This window comes from Crocuta crocuta, unplaced genomic scaffold (genome assembly GCF_008692635.1).
Source record: "Crocuta crocuta isolate KB4526 unplaced genomic scaffold, BGI_CrCroc_1.0 scaffold322, whole genome shotgun sequence".
NCBI lineage: Eukaryota > Metazoa > Chordata > Mammalia > Carnivora > Hyaenidae > Crocuta > Crocuta crocuta.
The window spans coordinates 944,362-967,983 of NW_027532592.1; the positions used below are offsets into that span (position 1 = coordinate 944,362).

Here is a 23,622-nt window from a genome sequence, read left to right on the forward strand (position 1 = left end):
GGTGGGGGGGGGGCGGTGGTCAGGTGGGCCACCCAGGGCTCTGCTCATTTGTTTCCTTTCTCTCAAAGACTACTTTTCTCTGCTGCTCTTACCCAATATCCAAAACCCCCTTTTTCCCCTTAATATTGTATTTGGTTTTCTAGTTTAAGGCTGGAGGGTCAATCTAGTTCTGGGTTTTCCAACATGACTATAAGCAGGAATTGGTCAGCTCTGACGAAGCTCTTGATTATTGTACTCCTTCAAACATTTTCATTTCCTTAAGCATGTTGATCAGCTTGTGGTTGATTATTTGTGATTTCTGCTGGAACATCTCATTCTGCTGGCTCTGTCTCATGGTGCCTCATTCCTTTGTGGACTTCTGCCCCAGGGCAACTCCTTTCCATTGGCATTTTATTTGTGAGAAGTCTTTGGGACCAAGGATAAAGATGCTTTCCTTTAGCGTTCGTGTTTTCTTCGGCTCGGTGCCTGGGATCCCTACCAGTTGAGGATCCCCGATGTGATATTCTCAGCTTGAAATATTTTGGACCACCCAGATATCGAGAATTAACACTGCAGACCTGCATAAATCCAGCCCCGGGGTTCCATATTCTCAGGGCAATTTCTTTGTCTATCCTGTGCCATTTTTCGACAGGAACTTGTGTTATATAGTGACGGGCGCAGGCGCCGTTGAAGGGGGTTTTCCTATTAAAATCCCCATGTTGGGCAGCCTTTTGGCCTTGACTTCTGTTTCCCACATCTTTTGAAACCATGTAACACTAAGCAGATTATTACCTGGTTTGGCAAATGCGTTCAGGGTAAAGCAGACTTCCGTGTTCTGCTTAGTTCTGGTTAAGTTCCCAATTTCATTTATGTATTTATTTTTGGCCTGAAAATTCTTGTCTTTTACAAGCTCAGCAAGCATTTAATAAGATTTGTGAAAATATCTTCTCCTCCGTGTTTAATTGTACTTGATAAGAAGGTCTTTTTAGGTACTTAGACTACCATATTACTTTTTTGGATACTTTTCTGTATTTCGTTCCACATGTCTCCCTGTTCTAAGTTGTAAGTAAGGGAATCCTATAATTTATTCTCCAAACTGGGACACTTTTGAGAGTAAAAGAGTTACTTAGTTAATAATATTAATTTTCTGAAATATTTTCTGACAAATCCATTTATATTAGTGACTTATAAAAGAGTTGTAATCAAAATAATCTTCAAAAATATTTTCTTACCAAAAGAATCCATGTACACCAAAGAAAAACTTAAAATCTTTGTATATTGTGTCTCAGAACATTCAAATAGACTAAGCAGCAGGGCGCCCGGGTGGCTCAGTGGGTTAAGTGTCCGACGTCAGCTCAGGTCATGATCTCAGGGTTCATGAGTTCAACCCCGTGTTGGCCTCTGCGCTGACAGCACAGAGCCTATTTGGAATCCTCTCTCTCCTTCTCTCTGCCCCTCTCCCAGTCTTCTCTCTTTCTCTCAAAATAAATAAAAACTAAAAAATAAGTAGAATAATGATTCTTGATCTACCTATTTTAATTATCTTCACCAAATCTATGCATAATATCCTATCAAAGATGTCTTTCTGAAGACTGTATTTTTCTAGTATTATCTTAGAGCTACACTGTTTTTCTTCTTCACTTACCTCACTGCCTACCTATGTATTTATCGACATGTGTGTTCACATATAAAGCTATGTGCTTCTATCACTCTAGCTTCTATTTATCTTGGTAGCTTATCACAGTCTGGGTGAAAATAATTAAGAATATTTGTGCACCATGACCAACTACAAATCCAGTTCAGTGGAACACGTTTCTAATTCAGTAAGAATGTTATGTGTGAGTTTGAAAAGATCTTTCCCTTGTCCTCCCAAAAATAAAATAATAAAAGATCTTCCCCAGATCAATTTCCAGAGCACAGTTCTAAAATTTCAGAATTTAATCCTTGATACCGTTGGTCTCTTGCTGGCTAATATTCTCGCATCTCCTTCTTTGCTTTCACAGGGATGTATTTTCAGGGTCCTGCAAACTTTGTTTCATTTAATAATTGCAATTCACCACAAGCTTCCCAGGCTGAGATTTTTGTTTCATTGGTTGAGCACCGGATAACAGGCTTACAAGTAATTTTGAACAAAGTACAATTAAAATGTAAAAGACCTGTTTCTAAAACTCCAGTACCTTCTTGTAGGACACCGAGGTACACTTCCACAGTATATTTCAAGTTAAAAAACTGTCCGGTGTCAGGAACTTCATGTCATTTAAGCTAGTTCTTTAGACTCCCAAGTTTCCCAAATCTGATCGGTGATAGGCAGCAGAGAAAGACCTACCTGCTCATTCCCTTAATGAAATAGGATTTATTTCACATAAGATCATCACAAAATTTTTGTTAAGTTCAGTTACTCTAGATACGTAAGCCTTGCAGATTTTGACAACCATGGCTTGTATTTCTCTGGGGAGACGTGAGCACAGTTATGAATTATTCAGTAAGAATAATGTTTGTGCAGTAACCAGCTACAAGTGCATTTCTGTACACATCTGTCCAGGTAGCGGGAATGCTAAGGCTTCAGAGGGGAGCTCTATCCATTGCACATGGACCACGAAGGAGGAGCGTGAAGGTCTGTCCACCTCTTCCCATCTCATCATTTATAGTCTTAATAATAGAGGCGCCTGGGTGGCTCAGGAGGTTGAGCGTCCGACTTCGGCTCAGGTCATGATCTCACAGTTCGGCTTCTGTGTCTCCCTCTCTCTCTGCCCCTCCCCCGCTCATGCTCCGTCTCCTTCTCTCTCTCTGTCTCTCAAAAATAAATATTTAAAAGATTTACAAATAAGTAAATAAAAATGAAGTCTTAATAACAACATGCTTTCAGAAAATGAAAACTCCAGGACAACATAAACTGGGCGGGATGCAGGATAATGGGCATAAACTGAGACTCTTCTGGGCAAACCAGGACCTGTGGTCAGCCTCGCAGAGCAGGGGGCATGTCCATCCGTGCTTGTCATCTCAGGGCCAGCAGGGAGCCTACCTGTGTCCTTGGGTCTTAATAAACACTTGTTGGGTGAACTACCTCCATGTAAGCCTGTTCGTCCGAATAAGACTTTCTATGTGTTCGTGCAAAGGAATGAGGACTGGGCAGTCCCAGGCTTTGTAACAAGACCCTCCAAGATCACCACATTGGGAGCTGCTTCCTCTGCTGATGCTTAACTGCAAACAGAAGTGTCCTTGGTGTTGAACTTGACTCTACAACCTGGTCTTATCAGACCTCTTAACCTATGCATTCTGCTGAGACCAAACAGTTTCGCCCTGTGCAGTGTCAATTTAAGAAAATCCAGGGGATCGTAACCTAGACGCAGTTTACAGACTGGCCTGACTTGACTTGGCCACACAGTCTCTTGATTTTAAACTGAGGGCATATTGGTGGGTCTGACTGTTCCTCTTTGGGGAACATTGTACATATCCCTCAAGGGGTCTTGACGGTAACCTGTGTAAGTGTCTCTCCCATGAGCAGTCCTTGAAGGTCGCGGGCTGGGCACATGCCAGTACGCGTTGCTTGTCCTGTGGAATGCTCCAGAAGCCTGGAAGAACAGGGGAGACTGGGAGCTCTGTGCTTGGCACAGGCTCAGTCCCCAAGGGGTTTTGCTCTGACGGTGGCCTCTATGAGGAAAACGGAAAGGTGCTTTGGAAGTTACAGAGTTAGGAAGCTTGGGCAGGAGGGAGACTTCTTTGGAGGGAGAGGAACTCTTCTGGTATTTATTTAAATATTCATAGAAGGGCAGCTCTATGCTGGATACTGTCAGGTCCTAGATATATAGAGAGAAAAGAAGCGATCCCTGCCCTTTTTATACAGTTCTTCAAGAAGGCGGCGTCGTTGGTGGTATGGGGACCATCCATCTCACCCATGGAGAATCCTTCATAGCATTTCAAAGGAGCACTGTGATGTTCCAAAACTTTTGTTAAGTGAGAAGACGAAAAGAAGTGGCCTAGGAAGATGTGATTCACTCCTAATTTGCAAGCTTCTTGTCACTGGCAGGACTTTGAGAAACTGCCCAGGGAAGGATCTTGCAGGATTATCAATGATTTGAGTTTGAACTCAAACCACATTTATCCCATGTTAGAAATGAATAGCCATTTGTGATGAGACGTATCAGCTTAAAATATGTAAATATTGTGCCACGATAGCTTTTTGTTCCAAGCAGAATGATTATCACTGGAAAATTCGAATCAGCATTCTTAATTCTTATTCAAGAAATATGCAATTTCTTCATGTCATTCCCTATTAAAATTTTGCAGACGCTCTCTTATTAAATGTATGTATTGTGGCCTCTGTGTAGCATCTTTTCTCAGACATGTACCAGTAATGGAAACCATTCTTAAACTTAATTTCCTTTTCCTGTTTTTAATGTTTATTCATTTTTTGAGAGACAGAGTGTGAGCAGGAGAGGGGCAGAGAGAAAGGGAGACACAGAATTCAAAGGAGGTTCCAGGCTCTGGGCTGTCAGCACAGAGCCCGACGTGGGGCTCCAACCCACGAACCGCGAGATCACGACCTGAGCCGAAGTAGGACGCCCAACCGACTGAGCCACCCAGGCGCCCCTGAATTTCCTTTTAGCTCCTCCCATTTACTGTGCACTGCCCTCTGTGTCAAGAGCCAAACCAGCTGGTACATTTCGTGAAGGCTGTGGGATTGTGTTTCCTTAAACCATACGTGATCCCCAGAAGGCGTTCTAACAGGGCTGCCCTCATCATCTCCTTAAAGTTGGTTGTATGTGATTTCAAAAGAAGTCTGTCCCTGGGCAGTTCTGGCACATGTGCATAATAACCGTCAAGTTCTCCCCAGCTGGTGACTGGTGAGTGGTCTGCAAATAACAAGAACCATATTGGACAAGTATCTTCACAAAATTCCATAGGCAGTGTTTGGTCACCCTTACTGGGAGGCCCACCACAGGAAAAGCAACAATGGAAGCCTTTTGGGCCACAGATGCCAAAAACTGTTAGTTGAAATCTAAGAATGATGAAGTGTTACGAAAAAAGGAAGTGGTGCTTTTGTACATCAAAGGACACTATCTAGGGATGGAAACACAACCACTCCCAGAATGGGAGAAAGTATTTGCAAATCATGTATTTAATCTAGGATTCATATCCAGAATATATAAAGAACTCCTACAATTCAACAACAAACATGCAATTCATTTCAAAAATGAATAGACATTTTCTTTTGCAAAGAAGATATACAGATGGCCAATAAGCACATGAAAAGATGTGCTCTACATCATTAGCCACTAGCAAAGTGTAAATAAAGCCACAGTGAAATACCACCTCACATCCGTTAGGAAGGCTCTTATTAAAGAAATGGAAATAAATGTTGGCAAAGCTGTGGAGAATTTGGAACTCTTACTCACGGCTGGTGAGACTGTAAAATTATACAGCCGCTCCGGAAAACAGTTTGGCAGTTCCTCAAAACATTAAAAATAGAATTGCCGTATTGTCCAGCAGTTCCCCTCCTAGATATATATGCAAAGCATTGAAAGGAGGGGCGCCTAGGTGGCTCAGTTAGTTAAACGTCCAACTCTTGATTTTGGCTCAGGTCACAATTAACGGTTGTGAGATCGAGCCCCACATTGGGCTCTGCGCTGAGTTGTGGAGCCTGCTTAAGATTCTCTCTCTCTCTCTCTCTCTCTCTCTCTCCTCCTCCCTGCTCCCATGCTTGCTGGCACTCCCCCCCCACACACACACAAACATTGAAAGCAGCATCTTAAACAAATACTTGAACACAACAGCTGTGTTCACAGCAGGGTCCTTCACAAGCAGGTGGGAACCTCTATAGATGAGTGGGAAACAATGTGGTATGTCCATGCAGTGCAATATTATACAGCTGAACCACACACTTAAAATGACTAAAATAGTAATTTTATGCCATGTGTGTCTTACGACAATAAAAGAGAGGAAAAGGGAAGTCAGGTGATTTCCAAGGACACAAAGTCCCTGGGAGTTGCTAGAATCATCAGACTTTTCCCATGTTTTGTTTTTTGTTTTGTTTTGGCGGGAATGACTGGTGGGTTCCTGAATGGAGCTGGAGGTGAAATAATTTCCATAGGATTAAAGTAAACAGCATCCCAGGCTGAGAACCTGGGACAGACACAGTACGGGACAGGCACAAATGTCCACACTCGCTCAAGGAGTCGTGAGTAGTGGGATGGCCAGAGTGCCCCTGCTGGGGGATGTCTGGGATATTGCACAACCCCTTCCTCCCTCTGGCCAGCCCCAAATCCAAAGCTGCCGACTCTTCTTTATTGCCATCCTTTATATGACCAGGTGGAGGCCACCCAGACTGTCCGTCAATGAAATAACAAATGGATTGGCACCGGGGTCGTGCTGGTCTGCGGCCCATCGGGCCAGCACCCAAGTCCCCCATCTTGGTCAATAATGGATTCTATGGCAATGGTGCTTCCTTCTGGAACCGCTTTCAGGATCCGCAGCTGAGTCTTGTCAAGGCCATTGGTCAGGAGCAGGGGAGAGGGGTGGAAGGAGAGAGCAGTGAACAGCTCATCGTGACCTTGAAGCTCCAAGCTCATGACTTGAAAGAAAAGCCACGGCACAGGGAGAGATGTGAGCTCGATATCACAGGAGGGAGCATGTTTAATCATCTAACCCGTCCTCCCAAGAACTGGGCTGAATCCCTTCTGACAGGGTGGTATTCTATATCACAGGCCTCGAATAGCAAGCCAGCCTAGGTCCTGTCCCCCTTTTTTTTTTAAACTAATTAATCAATTAATTTCTGAGAAAGACAGAGTGCGAGTGGGGGAGGAGCAGAGAGAGAGGGAGACACGGAATCCGAAGCAGGCTCCAGGCTCCGAGCTGTCCGCACAGAGCCTGATGCGGGGCTCGAACTCACAAACTGCGAGATCATGATCTGAGCTGACGTCAGACGTTTAACTGACTGAGCCCCCCAGGCGCCCCAGGTCCTGTCTCTTTGAAGGTTATCCTACAACACAAGGGTAGCGCACGGATACGCAGTCTGATTGAGCAGAGAGAGATGGGACTTCCCTGCCCGTGGTGTGCGCAAGATCAAAACACAGTCAGGTGAATGCAAATGAGGTGACCCCTCAGGGCCCCTATTTGCATTTTTTCTGTTTATTTTATTTTGATAGCGAGCAAGCATAGGACGGGCTACACTGAACTCTGGAGACTGGAGATCGTCATGATTGTCACCTAGTGTTATCATTAAGCCTGGACACTTTGGCTAATGCTATTTAACCTCCTTCTAGCCTTTCCAGGGAATGTGGCACAAGACGGACTCAACCTGGATTTCCGGAAAACAAAAGCCCTGTAATGCCCCCAGGTCCCACACTGCTCTGTCGCCTTAGGGTTTTTGCTTAGAGAATTGGTGAAAAAAGTAGATGAAAACCTTCCAGATGCTTCCTTGCCGTTTTTTGGTAAACACATTCCTTTTGAAAGAGTTCTAAATACACTTGGAGATTTTCAAAGCCCAGATTCTGCGCAGCTATAATGTCAATTCTGAAGGGCAGTCACAGACTGGATATAGAAGTACCCTCAAGATGCCACATGAAACGAGCACTTCATGTACGTTTCTTACCCGAAACGAACATTACATCTCATGGAAAAGCATGGGGACATTCCTCAAACATAGGTGTATTGCCCAGGGGACGCAGGAAGTGGGGAAGGTGTAGCAGGAAGGCAGGGGAGAGAAGGGAGAGAAGGCACCAGGCGAGAGCAGGCTTTCATTATGTCTAGAATTCCATTTGTAACCTTCATGTATTTTCTTTCTGAGAATGTATTTGTTTATTTGTTTATTTAAAGTTTATTTATTTATTTTGAGAGAGAGAGAGAGAGAGAGAGGGAATCCCAAGTAGGCTCCATACTGTCAGCACGGGGCCCGACACGGGGCTCAAATTCACTAACAGTGAGATCATGACCTGAGCTGAAGTCAGACGTTCAACTGACTGAGCCACCCAGGCGCCCCTCTTTTTGAGAATTCTTTAAAAATCTGTGGAGAAGAGGGGCGCCTGGGTGGCTCAGTCGGTTAAGTGTCTGAGTTCAGCTCAGGTCATGATCTCACATTTCTTGAGTTTGAGCCCCGCATTGGGCTCTGTGCTAATAGCTCAGAGCCTGGAGCCTGCTTCATATTCTGTCTCCGTCTCGCTCTCTGCCCCTCCCCCACTCATGCTCTGTCTGTGTCTCTCTCTCTAAAAAACAAACATTAAAAAAATAAATTTAAACATGTGGTAGCTGTCCTTCTCTGCCTGACATATAGGAGGATTAAGAGGAACATAACGGAGGATCATGGGGGAGAAAAAGGGGGGAAATAGTGGGGGAGAGGGAGAGAGGCAAACCATGAGAGACTCTTGAATGCTGAGAACAAACTGAGGACTGATGGGTNCATGGAAACCAACTTGACAATAAACTATTTGTAAAAAAAATAAAAATAACTAAAAAATAAATAATAAATAAATAAATTTTTAAAATCCATGGAGAAGGACAGGAGTGAGCAGGTATCAGGGGAGGGGCTCTCGGTCACCAAAGCAACATGACTCTTGATGCCGTCTCTGTCACCCATCAGCACCTAACTCCCTTTTGGATTACCGCAGAGATCTCTGACCTTGGAATTAACGCACGCTCACAAACTGCAGATGACCTACACCTGAAGGACAGCAAAGCTTCCACATGGTACAACAAGGTCCTCTTTACCCAGAGACTGTGTAAAGAGTCATAATGTAACATAGCTGAGAAGTTTCCTTATCCCTCCCCCTTTACACTGTGGCGGTGGCGCTATAAAACAGGACTGGACTGTAGAAGTGTCTAGGCATCGATAATTAATAATGGCTGAGGCCAAATGAATTTTTTATACTTAACATACAGTGTTCTCTTAGTTTCAGATGTTAACAATATAGTGATTCAGCAACTCTCTGTATTGCCCGCACTCATCATGATAAGCACACTCTTAATCCCCATCACCTATTTCACCCATCCCGCTGTTTTACCACCCTTCTGGTAACCACCTGTTTGTTCTCTAGAGATAAGAGTGTCTTTCTTGGTTTGCCTCTTTTTTTTTCTTATTCATGTGTTTGTGTCTTAAATTCCACCTGTGAGTAAAATCATACAGTATTTCTCCTTGACTTTTTTCACTCAGTATTATACTGTCTAACTCTGTCTGTGTCATTGCAAATGGCAAGATTTCATTCCTTTTATAAAAGGCTGAGTAATATTCTACTGAATATATATACCACCTCTTCTTTATCCATCTATCAGTGGACATTCAGGCTGCTTCTTATCATTTGTGAGGCCAAGTGAATTTTTACAAGTGAAACTTTAGATAATATGAAAAATGTCAGAGTAGTATTTATATTCCACACTGCAGGAATAGGGGCGCCTGGGTGGCTCAGTCGGTCAAGTGTCTGACTTCAGCTCAGGTCATGATCTCACAATTCATGGGTTCGAGCCCCGCGTTGGGCTCTGTGCTGACAGAGCCTGGAGCCTGTTTACGATTCTGTCCCCTTCTCTTTCTCTGCCTTCTCCTGATCTCGCTTTGTCTCTCAAATATAAACATTAAAAAAATGTTAACTGCAGTAATAATAGAAACATTATTACTCCTCATCTGGTCCTGCAGGTAGATTAATTATGGATTAATTAATTAATTGTGGATCTATTACAGATCAGTTTGCATGGTTAGTAAGTACAGAGGGCAGTCTTGTTACTGACTCACTAAGCTCCTCTCGATAGCATCTTAAACTTCATTAGCACACACAATTTTGGGCAATCTGCAGATTGAAGAGAAACCTTTGGGTCTGTTTTCTATTTGTAAGGTCTACTAATTTGCCTTCTAGGTTATCATTTTTAGTTTTCCTTTGTTTCATTTTTCATCAAAGTGATGACATTCTTATCTCCTGATCATGCTAAGTCAAATATATATAATATATATGCACAATATATATTATATATATAATCTTTTCCCTTCTGTGCTAGAGCTAATAAGTCATTAATATTGTCCAAGTTACTGGAAAGAAAGGTCAAAATAAAAAGAAAGATCAAAATTAAAGCCCAGCTCTTACCCTCAGTGTTCCAAGATCTTACCGAAAAGAGCTGGCTGGAATTAGCCAGGCCGTGGGGATTGGGGCGTAATCCTTGGACCCCAGCGTCTGCCCCAGGCTTCTGACACCACGTGCGAGTTTGAAGGGTCCCCGAAAGCCCCCTAGAGCTTGGTAATTCAGTAGGAGGACTCACAGACTCACTGACAGTCCTCACAGCTGTGATTCCTCACAGCTGTGATTCCTCACAGCTGTGATTCCTCACAGAGAAAGGCTACAGATTAAAACTACCCCAAGGAAGAGGTGCATAAGAGTTCCAAACACGGAACTTCTATTGTTCTGTTCCGTGCGATCAAAATGTGCGATCCTCCCAGTGACCGTGTGTGACAGTACACACGAGTATCTCCACCCAGAAAGCTCACTTGAGAGCTTCAGTGTACAGAAGTGGGTTTTTTTGGGGGGGGGAGGGGGGAGGGCTACATTACATCGCATGATTGACTGACTGATTTCCCACATGGTTGTGCTCAGTCTACAGGTTGACCAATCCTGCATCTGACCTAAATCACATGCTTGATCTTTCTGGTGTGGCCAGCCCCCACTTTAAACAAATACCCTTCTAACAGGTATGACATAGGTTACCTCCCAGAGGCTGAGGGCAAAGGCTAGACCTCTTTGGGCACAGCCTTGGCCTTGACTACTCATACTAAGGGAGGCTTAGTCTGACCAGCCAAATATTTGAAGAGCAACGGAAGGAATATGGAATATTCCCAAGCAAGAGAACCTTGGGTGGCTTAGTCGGTTAAGCGTCCGACTTTCGCTTAGGTCATGATCTCGCGGTTCGTGGGTTCGAGCCCCGCGTCGGGCTCTGTGCTGACTGCCAGCTCGGAGCCTGGAGCCTGTTTCAGTCTGTGACTCCCTCTCTCTCTGACCCTCCCCTGCTCACGCTGTCTCTCTCTCTCTCCTAGAAATAAATAAAACATTAAATAAAAAAAGGAGGATGTGATAAATGTCTATTAAAATTTAAAGGGCCAGTGTGTGCACAAGGATTTATCCTTACCTGTGTGCTCCTAGAAAATGGAGTGAGTGGCCACGGTTAGAAGCATAAGGAAGATTTAAGTTCAGTATAAGAAAGAGCTTTCTAATAATTGAGGCTATTTGAAGATAGTACACAGGGTGCCCCAGGAGCTGATAAGTTCTAGTCATTAAAAATATTCTGGCAGAAATCAGATCACCTGCTCTTGTGGCAGTTCTTTTATCAGGAAATGCAGGGACCCCTGAGAATCCTTCCAGCTGTGAGATTCTATGGTTCTCAAATTATTTCTCAGCCTAATTCAGAAGTGTATCCTGAAATCGGCGGACTTTTCGATACTGTGATTCTTATTGTGTGAATTACCTTTAACATATCTTCTGTCTTCCCTGTGTGCTACGGCCTTGGGAGGAATGTCCATTTTCCTGAGCAGAACTTAGAATATCTACAGCGATTCGAATTCTACTAATTCTGAGTGGCCAACAACTGAGACTGGACGGAGGTTTTTCCTTGCTCTAGAGGAAAAAGGCTGAGGTGTTAAGCAAGTGAGTGATGTAACAAAAAAAGTTTTCATGGAACACTTTTAGTTTATAAAAGTGAATCCATGTATTATAACCAGGTTACTCATTGCAAGTAGGTCTTATTAGGTGAGTCTGAAGCAGTTAAGTTAGGATTTTAACTTGAACCTTCTGATAGTTATAGAAGTAAGTTATATCACATACTTCTCTTAAAATATCTGTTGAGACTATTCACTGTTGACAGCTGGCCTTTCATTCTTTTTTTTAAAAAGATTTTTAACATTTATTTATTTTTCAGTGAGAGACAGAGTGCAAGTGGGGGGAGGGGCAGAGAGAGAGGGAGACACAGAATTAGAAGCAGGCTCCAGGCTCTGAGCTGTCAGCACAGAACCCAACATAGGGCTTGAATTCATGAACTGTGAGATTATGACCTGAGCCAAAGTCGGACACTTAACCAACTGAGCCACGCAGGCGCCCCTGTAGCTGGTCTTTCTCATGAAGCAGGCTGACTTACTGTGCATTTTATCTTATTCAGATAAATAGAACACTGATATCCCCTGAATTCACACAGCCCAGATTTCCTTAGACTTCATCTTCCTCTGGGTACAGTGCTAACTATTAAGGCCTTAAAGCAGGTTTCATTGGCCTCAGCCCATACCTGCAACGCGAGCCCTTTAGCATACATGAGCTTGCTTTCCATCCATACATTTTCCAATATGGATGCCGTCACATGCCTAGTCCCGTCTGGGGCAATACTGCCTCACTTAGAACAGCAGGCCCCTGTGGGCCACCATCCCTTCTCTCTTGCCTCTCATTGGGCACTGCCTCTGAAGTTCTAGAGCCACCATGGTGCCTGCCTTAGATAAGCAGGATGGCCCGGGGAAGAAGGTATCTCTCCTGTGTATCATCCTGTGTCAGAGGCCTTCCAAAATGGCGCCGTTTGTGCCTCAAGGCTCTTCAGCATCTAATAAAGAACACTGTGAGTGAACAGTTAGATTAACCTTTGTCTGCTCCCCTTGGTTACAGTTTTAGGACCTCCAGTCACAGGCACTCTTCGGTTCAGCCAGGCACACACCCACAGCAGGTGTATACTGGCTGGATCGCAGAGGCTGGCCCTCAGCTGGCGGTTCTCTGCAGGGTCCTTCCTGGAGCTCTCCCTTGACAAGGGAACTCTCCGTCTCTCACACAGCTAAAGGCTCCCAGAAGCTCCTCTAACACACGTGCCAGATGTGGGGGCCATCTTTGCCGGTGCTTTATGATACAAGCCAGAGTCCCTGTCCCTGAGAGATCTTGGTCAGGTTTGCCTCATGGCGCACTCTGCTGCCCAGCGTCCCACACCGAGACCTGCTCATGCTGCTTGCAGGACAAATGGCATAATGTCCAAACCACAGCAACTTCACGTAATTCCTTTTGAAAACGGATTAGGATACCTTGGTCTGTACCAAGCTGTTGGTTCTTTTGTGGTACCAGAAACCAGATCGTTCATGCCCCTACAGGTTGGCACCCTTGAGGGGAACATTGCTGAGTGATGGCCGCTCCCGCAGAGCAGAAGGCTTCCCCAAAGAGGAGGCGCTCAAAGTCTCCTCCCAAAAGTGTGCAGGTCTGTGAAGCGGTCATGAGAAGGGAGCCATCCAGACCCTTACAAATAAATAAACTCAAGGAAAGTGCTTTTCCCCTGCAGACGGATGTATTTCAAGCTGTCAACTCAAGCGTGTCACAAAGTCTTCTCCTTGGGACCTAGAAGACAGAGGCACAAGAATCTGCCCTCACCCAGTGGGGCTGGTGACTCATTCTTTCCTCTGCTCAACCCTCTTTCTAACACACACACACACACACACACACACACACACACAGAGATGTGGCCCATGTTGGGCCATGGATGCTGATGTCTTGGGACCCTGGTCCCCAGTACTTGGGCTGGCCTCAGGAGGTCACTCACTTGTGACTCCGTAGGTAACAGTAATAAAGGATGTTCACAGACCAGTAGGGTGTAAATGGCAAGGAGACAGGGTCCGTGGGAGAGAGAGTGTCTCAAATCTGGCCAAGTTCATAATTTTATTCTGCCTCTTCTCTTCCTTTCTGTTCATGCTTCCTTTTCACTCTCCTCTCTCCTTCCGGTGGTCAGTGGGTGGGTGCAGGGGTCTGGGGCCTGGGGGCAGGCCTGGGAGGTCAGAACTCTTGGAGCTGGCCTGAGACCTAGGGACTCTCGCCCAGCGGGTCAAGCTGTCTGCCTGGGGCTCTACAACGCATTCTGGCAGCTTGCAGGTACCATGAATAAAAAGTGGGATACTTTCTGGAATGCAGTGTGGCTCCAGGGCCATATCCTTAAGAATGTGACGGATGGGGCACCTGGGCGGCTCTGTCGGTTGAGCATCCAGCTCTTGATTTCAGCTCACGTCATGATCCCAGGGTCGTGGGATTGAGCCCTGCTCTCTCGCTCTCGCTAAGCTAAGCTAAGCTAAGATTGGATAAGATATAAAATAAAAATGCGAGGGATGCCAATGTTTTCTTGGCATTTAAATATTAATTGTTACCTTGATCTGGGTGTCTGACACCTACCTGAATTCTGTGTGTGTGGTTTCTGTTCTTCAGTACTGTCGGTGTATTGCTTAAAGAAAAACACTCCTGTTCTTCTGCACGCAGCAGCGTGGGCACCCGTGTGCCCGTGTTTCTGGGGTGTATGTCTGCCATGACTCTTGCCGCCCACAGGAATCTCTCTCTTGCACATTGTCCTGGAACTTAATTAGATTTCTGAATTAACTAAGCTCCTTTCTTTCCGTACTTCATTAAGAATTGACATGAGTGAAGAGACACAGACTCATCTTGCTTTATTCCGAGCCCTCCCGGTTTGGTGCTGAAGGAGACCCTCACGTGTTACGAGTGGACACCTACAGTCTCTCTCACAGGAAGCAGGGCTTGAAAGAAGGGTCATCCTGTGGTGTTGTCATCAGGCTGCCTGATGTGGTAATTCAGAGCTCGCCACCTTTGCCTCCTTCAGAAGGACAAGGTTCACAGTTGCCCCAGTTTCTGCCTCCAGGGTTCTTCCCCATCTTCCTGGAAAAGGAGTATATTTAACACTGCTCAGTGTTAAATGGCCTTGTTCCTGCAGAATTGCCTGGCTGACACTGTAGCGTATTGCAGACATCTTGTTTCATCAGCAGACCTGTACCATCTCACCAGTTGGGAGGGTTTCCTCTCCTGAGGGTGAGCAGTTAATGAGCTATGGATTCCATTCCACTCTTTCAGAAAGGAATTAAGAGTTTTGTTGGGTGTTTTAGGGACCTCAACCAAAAAACACCACGTAGGAGAATCCCAGCCAAGGAGACAGAGGGTGCTGTTGCTGTGGAGGTGGGGGGGTTACAGTGACTGGGGATGCCCCTCAGGCTGGGAGGGCTCTTTCCGTACCGTGTACAGTAGTAGATGTTCTTGTGTCGTTGGCTTTAACGATGATATCACAGTGCACATTTACCCACGCGTGTGTCGCTCACTGCATAGGGTATGACCTCACACCTGTATGGTGCCTGATATACCGCCACACATGCTCACTACCATGCTTCCTGCTGGGCCGCTGCAGACATGAGCACAGCCTCACAGCCCTTCATAAGGACAGGCTCTACTTCTGTGTGAAATAGGAGGCGATCTGGGCAGTTGCCCATAGCTGTGTCCTGGTGCTCAAGTGATTTCTACAAGTTGGGATTCGTTCCCCGCTGGTTTCCATCAGCTCTCCCCTTGTGAAACATCCCAGCTAAAAGAGAGACGACACAGAATGCCAAATCAGGAAGAGATTGCTGAATAGTAAGGACGTTACAAGCCACCTTCACGCTCAGGTTGGTGACCCTTTGGTGCTGTGTCTGGGATGAGACCAGTTCTATTGTTACTCTAGAACACGGGTCAAAAATAAAACCGTTTTTCTGTAAAAGACCAGATAGTAAACATTTGCTGCTCCATGGGCCACACGGGCTCTGTCACAATGACTCAACTCGGCTCTTGTAGCAGAGACCCGCCAGAGCGTATGTTCACGAATAGGTGTGGCTGTGTTCCGATAAAACTTTATTTACAAAAGCAGGTGGTAGGCTGGATTTGTCCCACAGGCCCCGCCCTAGATTACGCTCTAAATTGTTCATCATGCTCTTTTAGAATTATTACCATTACCATTTGTTCACTATCCCATTCTTTTGTCTAATAACAGGTTGGTTTATTTTTAAAAGCAAGACGTTGTTCCAAAAGCCATTTTAAAAGATGTCCACTGGGGCACCTGAGTGGCTCAGTCGGTTAAGCCTCCGACTTCGGCTCAGGTCATGATCTCACAGTTCATGGGTTCGAGCCCCGCATCGGGCTCTGTGCTGACAGCTCGGAGCCTGGAGCCTGCTTTGGATTCTGTGTCCCCCTCTCTCTCTCTCTGACCCTCCCCTGCTCATGCTCTCTCTCTGTCTCAAAAGTAAATAAACATTAAAAAGAAATAAAACTAAAAGGTGTGTGCAGTGTGGGGCAGGAAGGAGGTGAATACGTGTGCCTGGCACATGGCGGCTTGGAAGAGTGGCCCAGTCCTTCCCCCGGTCACACTCGGCCCTGCTGTTACGAGTCCCCGCCTGCCACGCTCACGCCGTCCTGCACAGCCAGGACCCCTCCCACATGGCCCCTACATCCCTCATCCAGCCTGGCCCTGGGGCTCGGGGCCGCTGGCTCCGCCCCTGTGGGGTTCCCTTCCTCCTGCGACGCAGGCTGAGTCCGTGCTGACTCTAGCCCCTCTTTTGAATCTTTTTATTTTCCTACCCAAGCCACCGGGTCAAATCTGCCATTTTCAGCCTTTAGTACCATGCCCCTTCTTTCACCTTCCCTCCCCAACTTAACTGTCTTTGTTCCAAGTTAAAAGATCATCACGAGGTAGGGAAAAAAAAAAACCCAAAGCTTTATAGCCACCGTTTTTCATTCCCACAAGGATATGTTTTAGAGGCTAGTGAGGCCCGTGTGAAAGTCTTGCTAGCAGTTTCACTGGCTTTCCTGGAGGAGAGCTAAAATGCCGGTTGCCAAGCAACACACGTGCCCTGGCTTCTTGCGACAACGTGGACTTGGGAAAAGAAAAATCATCCTACGATTGACTCGTGAAGGGGAAGCCAGGGCAGCAGCTCGATGCCGCCGTGCTCTGCCTGTTCATCCGGCTCCTCTTCCTGGGGACAAACACGGGGTCACACAGACAAGGGAGCGCGCCCTCCGCAGCGTGCGGCCGTTAGCAGGCGTTCACGCGGGGGGGCCTCATGGGACAGTTGGTCTTTGTCACCTGCAGATGCCGTGTTTGGGAATTGCGTGCAAACTCGACGCGAGGGGCACTATTGCTGCGGCTTGCAGACGCTCAGTGGCCCGGACGATGGNCTCCAGACTGTCTCGTGCCATGTTGTTTGTGTATGTGTGCTTTTTCTTGGTGGGTTCGCTGCTAAAATGGCTCCCAAGCACAGTGCCATGGGGGTGTCCAGCATTCCTTGGTGTGAGAAGGCCAGGACGTGCCTTACGAGAAAGTATGTATCTTCGAGAAGCCCATTCAGGGATGAGTTCTAGTGCTATTGGCATGAGTTCAGTGTTACCGAATCAATAACACAGGGCCTCTCACTGAGCGTTCATGAGGCTGCTCCAGGAAGAATAAGGTAACATCTAAACTGCATGATGAAGCTGCAGAAATATGGCTATATTTGTGGACTCATAAGATGACAGATCAAATTAAAAAAAAAAAAAAGGCATCGGGTACCTGGGTGGCTCAGTCAGGTAAGCATCCAACTTCGGCTCAGGTCATAATCGGTTCATGGGTTCGAGCCCCGCATCAGGCTCTGTGCTGACAGCTCAGAGCCTGGAGCCTGCTTTAGATCCTGCATCTCCCTCTCTCTCTCTGCCCCTTCCCCTTTCGTGCTCTGTCTGTCTGTCTCTCTCTCAAAACTAAATAAAAACATTAAAAAATAAATTAAAAAAAAAGCATAGTGGACAATATTGTGAGGCTGAAAAGCCAAAGAAATGTATGTGCCTATTACCCGGGGTCAGAAAAATGTTAAACCCTCTTCAGCTCATGTTTTACTCTAAAGAAATAGTGCACATAATTCATTATTTGTAAGAAATGTGTATTAAATCAGGAACACGTGGGACAAGGTTATGTGCCGATTCATGGACGGGAAACTGACCAGAGGCCCTCAGGACGCCCCCCATCCGAGTTCACCGCGTTGGTGCTCGCAGAAGCTTAACAGGCCACCTCGGATGGTTAGAACTCACTGAAACGGTCAGGACTTCGCCCTGCTGGGAACTGTCTTCCCCTCGGAGACACGGTGAAGACAAACCCTAGACTCGGGCAGGTGCAGAGTGTCCGCCGGGGCTGGGACCTGACTGCCCGTCTGGCCGTCTGTCAGCTCTGGGGCGTCTATGACGCGCCTGCTGGAAACGTTTTGAAGGAAGAGGAGTGTTTGCCGCGAGGCCGCGATCTCCCTGCACGCCCCCTTCCCATCTCAGTCGGCTGAGGCCACTCTGCCAAAACACCACAGGCTGAGGGCCCCAAACAGCAGCCATGTATTTATTTCTCAGAGTTCTGGAGACTGGAGGTCTGACAGGTGTCAGCAGATCCGGTGTCCGGTGAGGGCAGTTTCCTGGTTCACAGACGGCCTCCTTCTGGTGACAGCCTCCCGTGGGGGAAGGAGCGACTGAGCTCCCCCGGAAGTCCCTGTTACACGAGTGCTCTTCTCGCTCTTCTCCTTGATGAGAGCACCGCCCCCATGACTGGTCACCTCCTCCCCTCCCCCCACCCCCCGCCTGATAGCATCACTTTGGGGTTTAGGTTGCATTCAGTCCATAACATTCTCCTTCCATGACTTTTATCACTGACGATTTCGCTGGAAGGGAAACCCTGCTGTATTTTCTAAAATTGCCCTGGAGCCGAGCCAGAGTGAGCCCCACGTCCCCGAAGTGACACCTTAATCGGTTCCAGATGGGAAGGCAGACTCTGGCTCTGACACTGTGGTCTTCCTGCCCGAAGGCCCGGTGCACGTCACGTGTGAAAGGGCTTCCCTGTTTCCAAGGCCTGATCTCTGCTGATCGCAGCCCGCCTCTCACACCCGGCCTGCTGGGCTGGGCGGTCCCTCTCCAGGGAGCTCTGCGGGGGTGGCTGGCTGACAGCCTGGTGGGGACACGGACGTGGGGACGAGCCCCGGGCACCTGGCATTCTGAACACAGCACACAGCTATGTGCACAGGGCACGAAAGACATAGAGGCTGCCTCTGCCTTCGGGTCATGGAAGCTTCCAGAGGTGAAGTGACATTGGCAGCAGTTGAGAGGAGAAAACTAGTGATGACGTTAGCAGAAGCCTTTTAAGAACCAGGCGGGGAGGTTGTTGGGACCCCTGTGGGAATGGAAATACTCGAGCCATTCCTCCTGGTCCGTTTCGGAACAGCCTGAGAGCACCATCTGTAAACTCCTGGGCCTCATTTTCACCACTCAGGGCCCTGGCCCCACACAGCACCTGCGGAGTCCTCAGAGGAGGCCTGCCTTTTAAAAAAAAAAATTTCTTTTTACATTTATTTATTTTTGAGAGATAGAGAGAGACAGCATGAGCAGGGGAGGGGCAGAGAGAAGGAGACACAGAATCTGAAGCAGGCTCCAGGCTCTGAGCAAGAGTTCAGCACAGAGCCTGATGCCGGGCTCGGACCCACGAACTGTGAGATTGTGACCTGAGCTGAAGTCAGACGCTTAACCGACTGAGCCACCCAGGCGCCCCCAGAAGAGGCCTTTCTAGAAAGTTCTGCGTTCTGTGGCTGACGGGTTGAGTGCTTGGGCCCATGTCTGTGTTTCCCCCTTGTACTCGGGAACGCAGGCACCTTCTCCCGCATTACCACCACGCAAAGGTACAAGAGGAAGAGACAAATGGTAACAAAGCCACTCTCACAAACGAACCAGTGTGTTGCAGGCCCGCAGATCTAACACGCAAGTCTGTGGCTGGCAAACCACTGCCTCGCGGGGGCTTGTGCACAGACACTTGCAAAGAAGGGCCGTGTGTGCACACGGCCCGCCGAATCAGTCAGTCACAGAGCCGTCTCCTCTCTCTGCCTCCCGTTCCTGTCCCCGGGTCCCACTGTGCGCTGTGCCCCGTGCACGCACACAGACGCGCGGGCTTACCCAGGACGCAGGGCACAGGTGTCAAGGCAGGTGTGTCTCAGGGACTCCATCCTCAGGGTGGGAAGCCGCTGCTTGGCTGCCTGCTACACATAGCCATGTGCTAGAAAACGATGTTAATTGGTACTCCATTTTTTTTATGTGCCGCTGCCCGCCACAAAAAGCCACAGTCCTGCCCTGACAGCCAATGTGAAGCATGACCCACTAATGCACCCTTAATTCACTTTGTTTGGCAGAGAGAGCAAACTCACCATGCTGCTTCGCGAGTCCCTGGGGAACGTGAACTGTCGCACCACCATGATCGCGCACATCTCGGCGGCCGCCGGCAACTACGCAGAGACCCTGTCCACCATCCAGATCGCCTCCAGAGTCTTGAGGATGAAGAAAAAGAAGACGAAGGTAAGGAGCGCCCCGGGGGTGCGGTGGGTGAAGGCACTTAGGGGCCCTACGCTGGAGCCCAGCCAGTATTCCTGATCCCCGGGCACAGAGGGGCCGGGGGAGCCTATGCTGCCGATGCCAGGGCGTGGGGGGACAGCGAAGCACTCCCCCCAGCTCCACCAGCCGCTCGTCATCCAGCCTGGACCCCTAACCGGGAGCACGAGGCCCATGCCAGGCAGCTCGGAAGGATGGGACACACTGGTGTCTCTCTCCCTGCCCTGGTCTCATGTAGATGGAGACCCTGTCCTGTGACTGGGCTGAGCCCAGAGGATTAATGCTTTTTGCTCACGTGGTCCTGTTTTCCCAGCACTTCCAGGAATCATTTTTGGGCTCCTGGGCTTTGCCACGTTAAGTCAGTAGTTTCTGGTAGATGCGACGATCCTGCCGGAGATGACCAGCCTTGCTTTCTCGGGCAAGAGGCAAAGCCAGGAAGTGGTGGCGTGACCTGAATGTGGCAGAGAGCTACCACGACTGTGGTCACCAGGCTGGCTGATAAAGTGGGAGACTTGTCCCTTTTTGTGTGTTTGTATGTGTGTGTGTGGGGGGGGGGAGGGCAGGGTGTATCAAAAACAGGCTTTTACAACCTGTGTGGTACAGAGTACCACGGATGGCTGGGGTGTGCCACAGCAGGGACCCTTCTGCCCTCAGGAGGTCACACGGGGCCTGGGCTGGTCTCCTCTCCCGAGGAGACTCTGTTCCCTGGCGTGCCACACGGGCTGTCCTTCCTACGGGAGGCCACGACGTGGCAAGCCAGGGCACGCTGGCCCGGCGCACCACGAGGAACGGCCCAGCGAGGAACGCAGGGAGATGGACCGAGGTGGCCGGGGGTGGGGGGCGCACGGAGTCACTGTGTGCTCGCCGGGAGGCCCACGCCCGCTAACCTCCCCACTCTCGCCCTCAGTACACATCGAGCTCGTCCGGTGGGGAGAGCTCCTGCGAGGAAGGCAGGATGCGCAGACCCACCCAGCTGAGACCCTTCCACGCCAGGGCGGCGGTGGACCCGGACTTCCCCATCCCCCCGCTGTCCAGCGACCCCGACTACTCCTCGAGCAGCGAGCAGTCCTGCGACACGGTCATCTACATTGGGCCCAACGGCACGGCCCTCTCCGACAAGGAGCTCACCGACAACGAGGGCCCCCCAGACTTTGTCCCCATCGTGCCCGCCCTGCAGAAGGCGCGGGGCGACAGCCGGCCCCCAGAGGCCGGAGGGGCTGCGGCCAGCAAGCCGGAGAGGGACTGTCTGAAGTGCAACACGTTTGCCGAGCTGCAGGAGAGGCTGGACTGTATCGATGGCAGCGAGGAGCCCAGTCAGTTTCCTTTCGAGGAGCTGCCTGTCCAGTTTGGGGCCCCACAGCCAGGCAGGTGTCCCCTGTTAAGCCAGGCGGCTGGGGCACACCCACTCTGCGAGGCCGAAAAGGAAGAGGCCGGGTCCGACGGTCAGCTGACCGACAGGGAAGGCCCTGACTCTCCCGCCTCCAAGATGCAGAGGAATCAGTCGCCGGTCCCCACCTCTGCGCTGCCCGGCAGCCCCAGCCCCGCCTCACCCAGGAGCATCCCCGGCAGCAGCGGCGGCCCACACGCCGCTTCCCAGCTCACGCAAAGCCCCAGCCTCCAGAGCAGCCGAGAGAGCCTCAACTCCTGTGGCTTCGCGGAAGGCAAGCCCAGGCCGATGGGCTCCCCGCGGCTGGGCGTCGCCAGCCTGTCCAAGACCTCTGAGTACAAGCCGGCCAGCTCTCCCTCCCAGAGATGCAAAGTGTACACCCAGAAGGGCGTCCTGCCCTCTCCCGGCCCCCCGCCTCTCTCGGGCAAGGACTCCGGCGCAGTATCTAGTGAGTGTCTGCTGCAGCCTGAGCTGCGAACCCCCCCGGTTGGAATGAGCCCCCAGGTTTTGAAGAAGTCCATGTCCGCTGGGAGCCAAGGCCCCCCCGAAAGCCCGGTGGATGACGAGCGCCAGGCGGCGGCCTCTCCAGACCCCAAGAAGGAGATCCTGAGCACCATGATGGTGACGGTGCAGCAGCCCCTGGAACTCAACGGCGAGGACGAGCTGGTGTTCACGCTGGCGGAGGAGCTGACCATCAGCGGCGTCCTGGACGGCGGCCGCCCCACGAGCATCATCAGCTTCAACAGCGACTGCTCCGTGCAGGCCCTGGCCTCGGGCTCCCGGCCCGTCAGCATCATCGGCAGCATCAGCGAGGATCTCGAGTGCTACTCCAGCGTGGCGTCCGTCTCCGAGGTCAGCATCACGCAGTTCCTGCCCCTCCCGAAGCTGACCTTGGACGAGAAGGCCCGCGAGGCCGGGAGCCGACGCTCCTCCATCAGCTCCTGGCTGAGCGAGATGAGCGCCGGCAGCGACGGCGAGCAGTCCTGCCACAGTTTCATCGCCCAGACGTGCTTTGGGCACGGGGAGGCCATGGCTGATCCCCCGGCCTCGGAGCTGGGCGGCGGCCTCCAGAGCAGCGCCGTGGTGTGCCGGGAGAAGCCCCAGACGGGCCCCGACAATGTGCTCATCTTGTCTGATGTGGGGGAAGACTCTTTCAACAAGGGGACCCCCATCAAGGGCTGCAAGATATCCACGCTGGGCAAGGCCATGGTCACCATCTCCAACACGGCCAATCTGAGCAGCTGCGAAGGGTACATCCCCATGAAGACCAACATCACAGTCTACCCCTGCATTGCCATGACCCCCCGGCCCGTCCAGGAGCCTGAGGCGGCCGTCGTCAGCTCGTCGCCCAGAGCAGCCCAGCCCCAGGACGGCCGGGAACCCGGAGCCAAGGCAGAGATGAGATTTGAGGACCCCTGGTTGAAACGAGAAGAGGAGCTGAAGAAGGAGAGCGCCTATCCCGGTGAAGAAGGGGGCGGGTGTGAGGCCGCCGCAGGCTCCCCGAAGCCTGAGGCCAGAGCAGAGCAGGACAGGAAGGCGGGCCCCGGGGACAGGCTGAGCAGCAGCAGCGGTGAGGTGTCTGCCTCCCCGGGAAGTGACAGCTCCAGGAGGGTTGTGGACGGCTGTGAGATGGCCCTGCCGGGTGTGGCCGCCCAGAGCCCCATGCACCCCAGCAGAGGCCTAAAGTCCAGCAGCCTTCCCAGGGCTTTCCAGAAGGCGGGCCGGCAGGAGGAGCTGGGCTGCCCCTTCTACCACTGCCCAGCAGAGGCCAACGGGCTGGGCGCGTCGCCCTGCAAGGCGGCCCTGGAGCGGAAGGGGGCATCGCCCAAGCACTGTGTTCTGTCACGGCCCAAAGGGACGCCCCCTCTGCCGCCCGTCCGCAAGTCCAGCTTGGACCAGAAGAACCGGGCCAGCCCCCAGCACAGCGCCTGCAGCAGCAGCACCAGCAGCCCCTCGCACCCCGCGGCGCCCTTCCTGGGCCCGTTCCCGGACGAGGCGGGCGGCAAGGTCAAGGAGGCCAGCAGCAGCAGCAGGCTCTTCAGCGCCAAGCTAGAGCAGCTGGCCAGCAGGACCAACTCCCTCGGCAGGGCCACCGTCAGC

The 23,622-nt window shown here is 50.0% G+C and overlaps 1 protein-coding gene across 1 annotated transcript in view; it reads left to right on the forward strand.

The window, feature by feature from the left end:
- Positions 1-23,622, forward strand: part of KIF26B (kinesin family member 26B) — a gene marked incomplete at its 3' end in the record, with an annotated part of 79,929 nt that extends 56,307 nt beyond the window's left edge. Inside the window, exons 10-11 of the mRNA XM_077779912.1 lie at positions 19,940-20,102; positions 21,043-23,622. Of these exons, the coding sequence (XP_077636038.1) occupies positions 19,940-20,102; positions 21,043-23,622 (2,743 nt within the window). The remainder of the gene's footprint in view (positions 1-19,939; positions 20,103-21,042) is intronic.